The sequence below is a fragment of the Chiloscyllium plagiosum genome, chromosome 16 (assembly GCF_004010195.1).
Source record: "Chiloscyllium plagiosum isolate BGI_BamShark_2017 chromosome 16, ASM401019v2, whole genome shotgun sequence".
Taxonomy (NCBI): Eukaryota; Metazoa; Chordata; class Chondrichthyes; order Orectolobiformes; family Hemiscylliidae; genus Chiloscyllium; species Chiloscyllium plagiosum.
Window position 1 is genome coordinate 8900234 of NC_057725.1, and position 15314 is coordinate 8915547.

The 15314-nt window shown below is 42.4% G+C and overlaps 1 protein-coding gene across 1 annotated transcript in view; it reads left to right on the forward strand.

The window, feature by feature from the left end:
- Positions 1-15314, forward strand: part of luzp2 (leucine zipper protein 2) — a 196704-nt gene that overhangs the window by 97269 nt on the left and 84121 nt on the right. The window contains exon 6 of the mRNA XM_043705424.1: positions 1415-1489. Within this exon, the coding sequence (XP_043561359.1) occupies positions 1415-1489 (75 nt within the window). The remainder of the gene's footprint in view (positions 1-1414; positions 1490-15314) is intronic.

Here is a 15314-nt window from a genome sequence, read left to right on the forward strand (position 1 = left end):
AATGTCTTATAAATTTTGTAATTGTACCTGCGTTTGCCACTTCCAGTGGAAGTTCATTCCGAACGTGCACCACCCTCTGTGTGAAAAAGTTGCCCCTTTTAAGTCTTTCCCCTCTCCCTTTAAAATTATGCCCTCTAGCTTTGGTCTTGCCTACCCTAGGGAAAAGACTTTTGCTATTTACCTTATCTATGTCCCTCATGATTTTATAAACTTCTACAAGGTCACCCCTCAACCACCTATGCTCCAGTGAAAAGATTCCTAGCCTCGAGGGCATAGGTTTGGGGTGAGGGGGCAAAGATATAAAAGGGGCAACTTTTTCACAGAGAGGGTGGTACGGGTTTGGAATGAGCTGCCAGAGGAAGTGGTGGAGGCTGGTACAATTGCAACATTTAAGAGGCATTTGGATGGGTATATGAATAGGAAGGGTTTGGAGGGATATGGGCCAGGTGGGACTAGAATGGGTTGGGATATCTGGTCAGCATAGACGGGTTGGACCGAAGGGTCTGTTTCCATGCTGTACATCTCTATAATTCTATAACTGAAAACCTCCAGTCCCAGTAACATCCTTGTAAATCTTTTTGCGCCCTCTCCAATTTAATAATATCCTTCCTTTGGCAGAGTGACCAGAACTGTATGCAGTATTCCAAAACTGGCCTCACCAACAGCCTGTACAGCCACAACATGGCCTCCTGACTCCTTTACTCAATGGCCTGAGCTATGAAGGCAAGCATGCCAAATATCGTCTTAACCACACTGTCTACCTGTGATGCAACACCAAGTTATAGTCCGACAGGTTTAATTGGAAGCACTAGCTTTCGGAGCGCTACTCCTGATGAAGCTAGAGCTTCCAATTAAACCTGTTGGACTATAACCTGGTGTTGTGAGAATTTTAACTTTGTACACTCCAGTCCAACACTGGCACCTCCATATTATGCCTTTGCAACTTTCAAGGACTTAGGTACTGGAATCCTGAGGTCTCTCTGTTCGACAACACTACCCAAGGCCCCATAATTAGCTATGTAAGTCCTGCCCTTTGTTTGTCTTGCCAAAATTCAACACCTCTCGGATGTGTAAGTTAAAGATCAGCCCATGATCATATTGAATGGTGGAAGAGGCTCGAAGGGCCAGACGGCCTTCTCCTGCTCCGAGTTCTTCTGTTCAATGTCCTAAACTCCAGGAATCAAGGGTTACCGGGAAAAGGCAGAAAACTGGACATGAGTGTCATATCAGCCATGATCCTATTGAATGGTGGAGCAGCTTCAACTGGCTGAATGGCTTACTCCTGTTCCTGTTCTTGTGGCCTTATGGTCATGGTCTTGGTCTTATCCTACGCTGTACTGAGACAGATTTTAAGAGCACAATTATGTTTATCTGCTATTGTACATTACAATTTCTTATATCTTTCTCTCCTTAGGCACAACAGCTGACTGATCTGGAACGCAAACTATTAGCAGCTAAACAGGAATTGGAAAAGACAGCAGGTGATAAGGTGACAAGAATTTTATAAATCAGGGCATTGGATTCTCATTTCCATATCGGGCCACTGTGTACGTTATTATTTCTCTGATACAACTCTGCAACATTTCTGCTCCCTTTGAGATGTAATTGCAAATATGAAGTTGTTTGAGCCTGGTTTCTTTGAATTAAGAAAACATCAACACTCAGGACAGGCTGGAGAAGAGAGGAAGGTTGCTACCAAGCTGTTGTGGTAAAGTCTCAGATTTTCAATGCTGTGCACCAGGAAAAGGACTGAAGTCTGTTCCTGCCTTGCAGAGCTCTTGTCTCTGTCGAGAGTAGGTTGTGCAGTCAGTTCCCATATCAGATATGATTCTTAAAAGCAAAAGGGGTCAAAGGATATGGGGAGAAAATGGGAACAGTGTTTTGAGTTGCATGATCCTCAATGGCAGAGCACGATTGAAGGGCTGAATGGCCTACTACTGCAACCTATTTTCAATTGAGGTACTGCATTTTGGGAAAGCAAATCTTAGCAGGACTTATACACTGAATGGTAAAGTCCTAGGGAGTGTTGCTGAACAAAAAGACTTTGGAGTGCAGGTTTATAGCTCCTTGAAAGTGGAGTCGCAGGTAGATAGGATAGTGAGGAAGACATGAAGAAGGCTTTCCATTATTGGTCAGAATATTGAGTACAGGCGTTGGGAGGTCATGTTGCGGCTGTACAGGACATTGGTTAGGCTACTGTTGGAATATTGCGTGCAATTCTGGTCTCCTTCCTATCGGAAAGATGTTGTGAAGCTTGAAAGGGTTGAGAAAAGATTTACAAGGATGTTTCCAGGGTTGGAGGATCTGAGCTACAGAGAGAGGCTGAACAGGCTGGTATGGAATGAGCTGCCAGAGGATGTGGTGGAGGCTGGTACAATTGCAACATTTAAGAGGCAATTAAATGAATATATGAATAGAAAGGGTTTGGAGGGATATGGGCCGGGTGCTGGCAGGTGGGACTAGTTTGGGTTGGGATATCTGGTCGGCATGGACGGGTTGGACTAAAGGGTCTGTTTCCATGCTGTACATCTCTATAACTCTATGACTCTACATTGTCTGTAATGCAATGGCAGTTAAAAACAAAGTACTTGATGATGTAAAAAAACATTTCAGAGATGTTGTTAGCTAGTTATGAGCAATAACTCTGTAGTTGTTTGAAAATGGATGTTATCCTTTTCTTCCTGATCACCTCCCTACCACATCATTTCCCTATACTGTCCAGGTACAGAACGTTACTGGTATAGGTAAAGTCACCCTAGTTCCAGAGGATTGTAGGGCTACTTTCTCATTAGAGAGAGGTAGAATCTGGCTTTCGCTGGATCTCGGGTGAGGGGTAAGTTTGTGAAGGCAGGGTCATCATGGTAACCTCAGCCAGTGTGAGAATTGAACGGTTGGCATCACTCCACATTTGAAACCAGCCATCCACCCAACTGAACTAACTGAACCCGTCTTATAAGCATAACTATCAGTGGTTCATCAACTCTCTTACTCATGCCATAGAATTACGGAGGCTGCTCTAAAACTGCTTTAGTCTCCTCCCCGCTATTTTTAAAATTTCATTTTACGCATTCTTCTGTATCAGACATAAGTAGTCTAGTACAGAGCAGAAAATCATCCATCATAGGTTCAATAACAATTGGATCACTCTTACTGCTTTATCTGACTTGATGTCCTCTTCCTTGCAATTATTGGTTACTGTCAGAATGGTCTGTCACAACACTTTTAGACTTCAACTCTAATTGTTCGGAAATGTGCCAAGGCACAATTGCTTGTTGATGTTACTGACGGAAACTCGATATGGCCCAAAGAGTACTCCTGCCAAGCCAAAATATTTCACGTCCCAGCACAAACTTTATTGCTTTCAATCTTCTCTGACAGTAATTGCATTGAAAGAAAACATCACCAGTTCTTATTTTGACAAAATAATATATTGTGAATGGGTTTTGATCAGTCACAATAGTAGCTTAATACTCATGAAATTTTTGTCTGCAACCCATGCACAAGTATAAATTAAATATTGGACTCATGCCCAAATAGAGACAGAAAGCAACTGTTCTGCTTTTTTGTTATAAAAACAGAAGTTGCTGGAAAAGCTCAGCAAGTCTGGCAGCATCTGTGGAGAGAAATCAGAGTTAATGTTTCAGGTCCGGTGACCCTTCCTTGGTTTTGACAAAGGGTAACTGGACCTGAAATGTTAACTTTGATTTCTCTCCACAGATGCTGCCAGACCTGCTGAACTTTTCCAGCAACTTCTGTTTTTGTTTCTGACTTACAGCATCTGCAGTTCTTTCAGTTTTTCTTTCAGTTGGTTTTGTTATTATCCATGAAATATGTGCACCACTGGCTGGGCCAACATTTATTTCCCATTCCTAACTGCTCTGCACAAGGTGGTGGTGAACTTCCTCCTTGAATTGCAGCATTTCTTAGGTAGCAGAAGCACCTGCAGGTGCTGTTAGAAAGGGAGTCCCAGGATTCTCACCCAGTGACAGTAAAGGGATGTTTGGAAATCAGAGTGGTGCCTCTCTTAGAGGGGAACTTGCAACTGCTGGTGCTCCCACACATGAGCTGTCCCTGACCTTCTGTCTACTAATGGGTGTGTGGAATTGGAAGGTGCTGGTGGATTCTTTATGAATTTCTGCTGTGCATCTTGTAGGTGTTACACACTGTGCCATCCGTGGTGAGGGAGTGAATGTTGAAGATGGCAGATTGGGTGCCAATCAAGTTTTGAGTTGGATGACGTCACGCTTCTTGAACATTGTTGAACCTACACTCATCAACTCCTCCCAAGTACCAACATTCTCAATATTGTTTCATATGTCAAGCCCATTAATCAGCCAGAACCTTTTGAAATGTGATAGAAATGCATTACAAAGTAATTAAAATGGAATAAGATTTGATAAAATGTGGAGCTGGGAAAAGCACAACAAGTTAAGCAGCATCAGAGGAGCAGGAGAGTCAACCTTTTAAGTTGGGACCTTTCATCAGGACTGGGGAAGGGGAAGTGGGCTGAGAAATAAATAGGAGGAGGAGGTTGGGGCTGGGGGAAAGGCAGATGGGATGGCAATAGGTGGATGCAGGTAGGAGGTGATTGTGAGTGGTCAGTGGGAAGTCTGGAGTGGATGGGTGGGGATGAAGATGGACGGATGCGATGAGGTCAAGGAGATGGGATGGAGAGGGAGGGCTGGACCTGGGATGAGGCTGGGGGGCGGGGGTGGGGAGATTTGGAAGCTGGTGAATTGTATGTTAAGGTCATAAGGTGGTCAGCTCCCAAGGTAGAAGATGAGGTGCTGAAAACCATACTCGTATGGAATAAAACAAGATCATCCGCTGAGGGTAATTGTCTATAATTTGTTGGAGGACAACAGATTGCTGCTCCCGAATGACGTTTCAGTTGTTACAAAGACTATCACATCAACTATTTAAAATAAGAGGCATACCCACTTGGTGTGCATAAAATAAGTCAAATCATTGACTGTGACTTATTTTATGAGCTTAAACATTTTCAACTGGTCAGCGAGTGTTCTGATTGGGATTTGTACACGGTAGACATGCCTGGCATATCTGATTGAGAAGGGACTAAAACTAGTGGAGATGGAAAAGCTCATCGGTGTTGTTTTTCTGGACTGATGAAAGAATTTGACAAAGTTACAGGTGACAGGTGATGTTATTAGCCAAATCTGAGGCCAATGAAATTGAAGGCAACTTGTTGGTCTGGTTAGAAGTCGTGCTGTGTGGCAGTTGAAGTAATAAAGAGGGCACTCTAATTGGTAGAATGCCACCAGTCAAGTCCAGAAAGGCTGGAAAATATTCATCATATTTATGAATGACCTTTCAAAAGGTCACTGTGGATGGTTGCAGAATGCTTCCATGTTAACATTTGATAAGGCAAATCAGGACAGGAATTATAAGCTTAATAAAAACCAAAGGAACTGTTGATGCTGTAAATGAGAAACAAAAGCAGAAATTGCTGGAAAAGCTCAGCAGGTCTGGCAGCATCTATGGAGAGAAATCAGAGTTAACGTTTTGGGTCGAGTGACCCATCCTCTGAACAGTTTATTGAGTTCTGAGGAAGGGCCACCAGACCCGGAAAATTAACTCTGATTTCTCTCCACAGATGGTGCCTGACCTGCTGAGCTTTTCCAGCAATTTCTGCTTTTGTCTCTTGTACACTAGATGGAACGTTCCTGCGGAATATTCCTGAACAAAGAGATGGTAGAGTGCAGGTTCACAGTTCCTTGAAGGTGAAGTGCCAAGTAGACAGGATAGTGACAAAGGTGTTGAGTACGCTTACCTTTATTTGTCAGTACATTGAGTATAGGAGTTGGGAGACCATTCTGTGGCTGCACAGGACATTAGAGTAATGCATCCAGTTCTGGTCTCACTACTATAGGAAAGATGTTGTTAAACTTGAAAGGGTTCAGAAAAGTTTTATAAGGATGTTGCTGGGTTTGGAGGGCTTGTGCAATAGGGAGAGGCTGACTATGCTGGAGCTATTTTCCATGGATCATAGGCTGAATGCTGACCTTGTCGAGGTTGATGAAATATGGATAGGGTGAATAGCCAGGGTCTTTTTCCCAAGTTAGGGGACTCCAAAGCTAGAGGCTATAGATTTAAGTTGAGAGGGGAAAGCTATGAAAGGGACCTAACGGGCAATCTTTTCAGAGGGTGGTGTGTGTATGGAATGAGTTGCCAGAGGAAGTGGTGGAGGCTGCTATAATTACAACATTTAAAAGGCATCTGGATGAGTATAGAATAGGAAGGGTTTAGAGGGTAATGGGCCAAATTCTAGCAAATGGGACTGGCTTAGTTTTGAATATCTGGTCGGCATGGATGAGTTGGACTAAAGAGTCTGTTTCTGTGCTGTACAACTCTCTGACTCTGTCAATTGAATGAGAAAATATGGTAAATGGATTTCACTATTAGCAAGTTTGAATTCATGTGCTTTCAATCTAAGACAGTACCTTTTAAATAGGTAAAAAACAGAAGACTGACAGTCGAAGACACTTTTAGGGGTTTGTGAACATATATCATTAAAATGGACTGGTGTAAAAAGATATTCAAAAATGCAGTTGGAATGTTGGTTTTATATCTGGAGTGCTAGAATACAAGAGGTGGAAGCTTGCAATAGCCACTCAACTCTTTGTTTTGATTATACCTTTGGTGTCCTGAGCAGCTCTGGGAACTTTTAGGGAGGATTTTCTGGCCTGGAAGGGACTGTAGCAAAGACTTGCCAGAATAATCCAAGAGTCAATTGTCAAGGAGAATAACACACACTAATGTTGTACTCTCTGGAATGCAGAGATCAACGTTTATGAGATTATAAGGGAAGCTGATAGAGTAGATGAGAAGCAGTTCTTTGTTTTGATTGCGGAGTTTATATTCAGCTCAAATCTTTGACTAATTAGTCGAAAAGTTCAATTCAGGATTTTCAGGAATTCAGGTCTGAAGTGTTTCAACACTCAGTGGGTACTGGAAATTCGAAACACACTTTCACAAATGATGCTTGATTCTATAATTCTAAGTTTGATGCCAAAAGTATGAAAATAATGTGAGACAAAGGTGAATATTTGGAGTTCAGTTGCAGATCTTTGTGATTTCATTGAACAGCAGTGCTCTTGAGGGGCTGAATGACTTCCTCCTGCTCCAAAGTCCTTTATGTTCTTGTGCGTGAAAGATTACATCAGCAGTTCGTACCCAGCCCAAGTCAATCTGACATTGTAAGGTAAATTGGAATTCTTCAGTGGTCTAAATGGGGTGAACAATTATTTTGAAAAATTCTTTGTAAGTCTTGCCAATGCTGTTATCATCACACTGGAACTTTGGGGAGGTTAACTTCTTGATCAGTATCAATAGAAATTGTTGACACTATACTGTTTGCAAATTTGCCACGAGTAAAACAGTCTTGTACATCAGGGTAACATGAGGCTTAACACAGAACCATCTCGCTATTGTTATGTGATCATTTGCATTACTGATGATGCAGACGATATTTGATGTTAACCCTTTACACGATGTGAGCTACACTACATGGTTACCACTCAGAATCAATGGCTGGTACCTCAATTTCTCTGAAGGTTAGAAACATTTAGGATAAAGTGGTATGTCTTGACTGATATTGGTTTTGCTGAGGCCATTCAATAGCAACTTGTTCAGCAAGTAGAGAAGCTCCCAAAGCAGATCCCTTTGACCTAGCAAAAGATATACCTCCCTCAGTCCAATCCAAAAGTAAACAAAATCCTAATCTTCCTGTCATTCTTGCCAATCATAAAATATGACTGAGGTTTTTTTTTAATTCATTCACTGGATGAGGGCATCACTGCTCAGGTCAACATTTATTGCCCATTACAGAGGGTCATTAGGAATCACTCACGTTAACTTGGGTCTGGAGTCACATGTAGGCCAGACCATGTAAGACAGCAGTTTCCTTACCTAAAGGACATTAGTGAACCTGATAGGCTTTTTTCCCCAACAATTGGCAATGAATTCATGATCACTATTCGAATCTTAATTCCAGGTTTTCATTGCATTCAAACTCCAGCATGTGCTGGACCCTAGCATTTGAACCCAGGTCTCAAGAACACTACCTGCGTCTCTGGATTTATAATCTAGTGATAATATCACTAGACCTTCACCTCCCAGTTAAATTTGCTTTTTACCCAAATAATCATTTCCTACATTTTCTAAATGTTTTGCACATTCGTAAACCGTATTTGAAAAACTTCTGAATTCAGTAGATGTTTTTTTCTGTGTTCTTTATTGTATAAATCGTGAATCGACCGGACTCTGTATCTTATGGTCCTGAAGTGATAAACTGCATGACATCGCTCTCAAGTGTCAGACAATAGCTAAGTACTTTGGCAATTAGTTTTCCTATTGTTGTGAGCTTATAACAATTCTCTAAACTATCTGCAACATTGGAAAGCATTTGTTCAGCCTGGCAATGAACTACGATGCTAATGTTATCTGGAGGCAAATACTTCTATTCTATTGCTTACTTCAAGCACAAGTCTGACATCCCCTCGTTTCAGGTTTTGTTTAAGAGTAGGAAAACAACATTAAGCCAAACAAAGCAAGATAAAACACAATGACACGTCAACCAAGATATGGCCTGCAGACGTAAAACATTTCCACAGCCCCTCTGAGCCAGCGATGTTTTGGCAGATAATTCATTCCTGTCTTTTTGATAATCTAATGACCAACCCAGCTCTCTTGTAATTAATGTTGCCTGCCACTGGGCTGTGAAATGGAAACACACAAACATGGCACTGAACACAACCATGTTTAAAATGAAATTGCCCACTGCAGTTTCAGAATGTCAATGAAAGCACAGTTTGGAACATTGGAATTTAAGAAGCAGGAATAAGACAGGTAGACCTAATGTAATCTGCCTGCTCTTCAATGTAATCATGCCTTGGCAAATCTACACCTCAAGTCCATTTGCCTGTCTTTACACCACATGCTTTGGTGTTGCATTGATCAATTGGTCGATCTTGCTGGCACTTAAAAGTTTTTTTGCAGAACAACAGTGAAAACTTTGTTCACTCTTGTATGGGAAAGAGCATCCCAATATCTCTCCAGACTGGCAAGGTGATGATCGTAATATTATGCAATGCAATTCAATACAACACAAGAACGGGCCCTACGGCCCACAAAGCCTGCACCGATTCTAGTCCTTATATAGAGCTGCTACTTATTGCTCATGCATGGTTTCTATCCCTCTGTTCGTCCCTGCCACCCCCACCCCTGCTCCTTCATCCCGTTCACGTGTCTATCAAGATAAACCTTAAATGTTGCTCCCTAAACATTCCCTTTCTCACCTTGAACTGGTGCCTTGTAGTTGTCCTTTCCACCCTGGGAAAAACGTGTCTGACTATTTACCCTATCTGTACCTTTCCTAAGTTTATAGATCTCTATCAAGTTGCCCGCTCAGCCTCTACCTTTCCAAAGAAATCAATGTAAGCTTGTGCAACCTCTCCTCGTAACTAAAACCATCCAGACCAGGCAACATCCATCTTTGCACCCTTTCCAAAGCATCTGGCCTTTCTGGTAATGTGGCAATGTGAACTGCACACAATATTTCATAAGTGGCCGAGTAAAATTTTGTAAAACTGTAACACAAATTGCCAATTTTTATATTCGATGCCCTGGGTGGTAAAGGCAAGTGTGCTGTATGCCTTTTTGACCACCTTATCCTCCAGCATTGCTTCCTCCAGGGATCTGTGGACCCGTATGCCCAGAACTCTCTGTATGTCGATGCTAAATTATATTAACTCTATGTTGATGTTAAGTTATATCCCTTGGTTCTTGATACTCCCACCAGAAGAAATGGTTTCTCACTCAGTACGAATTCCAGGAGCTTACCTACACCCAATGTTAAACTGAATGGCCTGTAGTTAATCTTCTGCTCTTGCTGATGCAAAAAGGGCACCTAATTATTCTACTATCTTCTTTCCTTCATTTGACGTTGTGGGGAGGAATGGGGTAGCAAGGGACTAGATATCGAGTCAGACAAAGCCCACAGGCCTTATTTCTGACCTGTTTAACCTGCTTTTTCCCGTGTTCTCCCACCCAGTGAAGTACCCTCTCCCATTGTTACTTACCTGAAAGCCTGGCTGTCAAGTGAAGGTGAAAGTAATTCTATCGACATCAAGATAATATTTGATTAGATGTGCTATCAAGATGGCCCATCAAAACAGGAGTCAGTGGGAGAGCTCTCTGCTTGTTGGAGCCCTGCTTGGGAAACAGAAAGATAGTTGGAATTGTTGAAGATCAATCATCTCTCAGCCACTAGAGATCATTGGAGGAGTTCCTCAGGGTAGAGTCCTAGGCCCAAACATTTTCAGCTGCTTTATTGATGATCATCCCTCCATCATAAGGTCAGAAATGGGGATATTCACCAGTTGGTTTTGAAAATTGTGCATTTATAACTCCTCAGGTACTGAAACAGTCCCTGTCCCAATATCCATGCTTGGGCTAAAAATTGGAAAATAAAATTCTCACAACAAATGTCCTAGAAACTGATCATCTCTAACAAAAGACAGTCCAACCATTATCCCTTGACATTGCCATCACTGAATCCCCAAATACCAATATCCATTGACCAGAAACTGAAGTAGACCAGCCACATAAACGCTGTTGCTACAAGATACAAAACAGTCAATAGGACTAAATGAGTAATTCTTATGTTGGCAGGTTATGACTAGAGGGTAACCATAAGGATCAGTATTTAGTCCCCAGCTGTTCACAACATATATCATTGATTTGGAGGTATTGTAATATTTTCAGATTTGTAGGTGATACAAAGCTACATGGGAAGTTGTGTTGTGAGGAAGATGTAGAGTGGATTCAGGAGGATTTGGGCAGCTTTAATGAATGGGCAAGCACATTGCAGATGGGATATAATGTGGAAAGATGTGAGGTTACCCACTTGGTAGGAGATCTGCAGAATGTGGTGTGAGGTTGGACGTGGAGATGCACAAATGTCAATTGCCATTGAAGGGAGTGAAATGAAGAATACTAGTCTTATTTTGAGTATGGTGGATTGGTTTTATAAAGAGAAATTGTGCAAACCTGACCAGTGTTCTCCAGAGTTTCAAAGAATGACAAGTGATCTCATTGAAGATTTCAAAATTGTTAAAGGGATAGGTAGGGTAGACGTAGGTAAGATGTTTCTCCTAGTTAAGTAGCCTAGAACAATGGGCCATAATTTGAAAGTAAGGGTATTGCCACTTAGATCCAAGATTAGGATTTTTTTAACTCAGAGGGTTGTGAATCTTTTGGTATTCTCTACACAGGGCTATGGCACTTCAGTCTCTGAGTATGTTTAAAGTAAAGATATTTAGATTTCTGATTACCATGGCATATAGGGTTTGGGTGAAGAATATTGAAGTGTTTGATCAGCCATGATCATAATGAATGACAGGGCAGGGTTGATTGGCTGAATTACTTAGTCTTGCTCCGTTATTCCAAAGAAAAAGTCAGAGATTGGGGATTCTGTGGCAGGTAACACAAGTGCTGATTCCACAAATCCATCATCGAAAGACACAAGTCAGGAATACAATGGAATACTTTCCAATTACATGGATGAGTGTAGCTTCAATAACACTGAAGACACTGTTTGTCATCAGGACAAAGAAATTGGCTTAACTGGCACTCCAACCATCATTTTCAACATGCACTCCCTCCACAACCAATGCAAAATAGAACCGGTATGATTCATCTATAAGACCAACTGCAACAGTTCGTCAGAGCTCCTTCAACAGCTCCTTCCTAAGCCACAACCTCTTCCATCTAAAAAGACAAGGGCAGCAGATATGTGGAAGCACCAATTCCTGAAAGTTCCCATCTAAATGGCCCACCATTTAGATCACCATTCCTACTCTGTGGATGGGTCAGCATCATGGAACTCCCTTCTGAAACAGCACTGTGGTTGACCTACAACACACACATAGTAGCACTCAAAAAGGCAGCTCACCACGACCTTATTCAGTGAGGTTCGAGAAGAGCAAAAGCCAGCGATATCTATATCCATATCCATTGAATAAAAAACAACGCACAGTGTTCTTCCTTCAGAAGCACTCACCTCTGTAGTGGTGCTGACTGGTGTGTTTTCCAAGTGGCCTTCTAGAAAATAGGCAGAGAGTGTCTCTGATGACGGGCTTTTGTCTGAAATGTTGATTTTCCTGCTCCTCAGATGCTGCCTTATTGGCTGTGCTTTCCCAGCACCACTCTCTCGACTATAATCTGTGGTCCTTACTTTCGTCTAGTGAGTGTCTCTAGCCAGCTCTCTGGTCAGCAGTTCACCCCTCAACAAGATTCTGCTCTGGATTCTCTCCTCTGTCCTTCTGAACTGATAGCGGCATGAATAAATCTCAAGTCTAGCAATATATTTCCCAAATAAGGAGATCTTTGAATGAAATAAAGCAATCTTATTTATGAGAAATTCTTCTACAATATCCTCATTAAAGTCCTGCAACTCATTTTAGTCTCATTATTTTAACTCCTATTAATTTCACCATTTCTGTTTTGGCGAATGGCAGTTTGTCCTTCATTACTGAAGGGATGGAGTTTAAAAGCAGAGAGATTATGCTGCATCTGTACAGGGTGCTGGTGAGGCCACACCTGGAGTACTGTGTGCAGCTTTGACTCTCCTCACTTGAGAAAGGATGTACAGGCACTAGAGGGGATGCAGAGGAGGTTCACTTGGTTGATTCTGGAGTTGAGGGGGTCGGCTTATGGGGAGATACTAAGTAAACTAGGATTATATTCATTGGGATTTAGAAGAATGAGGCGGGATCTTATAAAAACATATAAATAATGAAGGGAATAGATAAGGTAGCTGTAGAGAGGATGTTTCTACTGGCGGGTGAAACTAGACAAGAGGGTATAGCCTCAAAATTAGTGGGAGCAGATTTATGACCGAATTGAGGAGGAACCTCTTCACCCAGAGGGTTGTGAATCTGTGGACTCCCTGCCCAGTAAAATAGTTGATGCTACTTCAATGAATGTTTTTAAAGCTAAGACTGATTTTTTTTTGAACAATAGAAGAATTAACGGTAACGGTGACAGAGCGGGTAAGTGGAGCTGAGTTCACATAAAGATCAGCTATAATCTTATTCAATGGCGGAGCAGCTCAAAGGGTCAGATGGCATACTCCTGCTCCTAGTGCTTATGTTCTTATGTTATGTGCTTACATTTTTCATATTGAATCCAATACGTTCCTCCCCTGGATTTTTTGCTAGTTTCCTGATGCTGTGAAAATATGTGAAAGGCGTGTTCTTCAATCAGTTTCCCATGACTGTGTTGCCTGTTGCAACAACATCCTTACAATATACGAACAACTAATGTACAACGTTGATGAACTCTATTGTAGATTAACTCTTCACAGTTTTCTTGTGATAAGAGATAATTTAGATTAGATTAGATTAGATTACTTAGTGTGGAAACAGGCCCTTCGGCCCAACAAGTCCACACCGATCCGCAACCTACCCAGACCCATTCCCCTACGTTTACCCCTTCACCTAACACTATGGGCAATTTAGCCTGGCCAATTCACCTGACCTGCACATCTTTGGACTGTGGGAGGAAACCGGAGCACCCGGAGGAAACCCACGCAGACACGGGGAGAATGTGCAAACTCCACACAGGCAGTCGCCTGAGGCGTTGTTTGCTGAATTATTATAATAAATACTTTGGGGTAAGAGGCAATTCCTGAAGAACGTAAAATGTTTCTGGTCAACAACCAAAAGAATTTGAGCTCCATGATGGTCTTATGGTTTGTGCAGTGTTAACCTATTCTGCAAATTCAGCATATTAACTGTTGCTGCATTGGGAGATTCATTCATTCATGGGAGGTAGATAAGTTCTTGATTGTCAAGGGGATCAAAGATTATGGGGAGAAAGTGAGAAAATGGTGTTGATAAACCTACCAGCCATGTTCGAAGGGCGGAGCAGACTTGATGGGCTGAATGGCCTAATCTCTGCTCCTATGTCTTATGGTGTTCTTGACATTGCTGGCATTTATTGGCTATCCCTAATTACCTTGGAACTGAGTGGCATTCCGGTCCATTTCAGAGGGCATTTAAGAGTCAACTACATTACAGTGAGTCTGGCATCGGCATGTAGACCAGGTTTCCTTCCCGAAAAAAGGGAAGATTTCCCTCCAGAGAAACCAGGTGGCTTCTTACAACAATCTGTAGTAGTTACGTGGCTGGCATCAAAATCGCTTTAAATTCGAGATCTTACTGGATTCAAACTTCACCATCTGCTGTCATGAGATACAAATTTGTGTCCTCAGAACTTTAGCCTGGGGCTCTGCATCACTCGACCAGTGACATTACCATCATACGTCCCCTCAGGATAATCTGATTCCCTGCTGCCTTCAAGCGCCCGCCTGCAGATCTCCCACATTCTTGGAAAGAGGTCCAAGCTGAAAGGCTGTGCATTTCCCTGCAAAGTGAGGAAACGAAAATTAAAATGGAGAGTTCCTTTCACTTGCTTCTTCTACACCAGGAGGCATGTAATCAGGGGTGACCGGTGGCAGCAACCAGTTACCACACCTTCCTGGCTCTTGATTCCGAAACCTCTGGTGTGTGACCTAAGTACCAATGAGATGCTGTTGATTGATGATTATGGTCTGGTTCAGTGCCTGCAGCAGGAGAAGGGCACAGGAAGCTGCCTCCTGATTTCTGCAGGGTGCTCTAAGGCTCATATAAAGTCACACTCCTAAAAGAACTAGCACAGGCCTTTCTCCAATTGACGTCACAGTCCCACTCCCTCAGCCCACAATTGTTGAGAGCTGAAAACCCAAATCAACCCCAGCATCCAGCTTTTCCAAAGGGGCTAGCACAAGGCAGAGTGTAGAAGTCACTTCCCCTGAATATTGCAGGTATCTACCTGCTTCATTAGATTAGTGAAGGTAAAGTCACCAGAGGAGGGGTAGGACTGCTCTCTTCTGAGATGGAAGATGAAAAGTAGTGAGTTTAGCCAGAGGGTCACCGCACCTCACGAGGGGTAAGGTTGAGAAAACACGACTTTCAGGGTAAGCCCAGCTGGTACAGGAATTGAACCCACGCTGTTGGCATCACTGTGCAAACCAACCATTCAGCCAACTGAGCTAACTGACCCTCAGGCTGAAGAAATGGGGAACCAAAAAGCTTGTGCTACTCATCACATTTTCTGGTTCCAAGAGCCTTAGTGAGACAGAGTGTGACATGCAGTGATCAAAATGAGTATACCCCAGAAGGAGAAAATCCCACACTATTAGCTACCACATTCTAGATTTTTCTTTTTCATTATTTCTATGGTTAACTGTC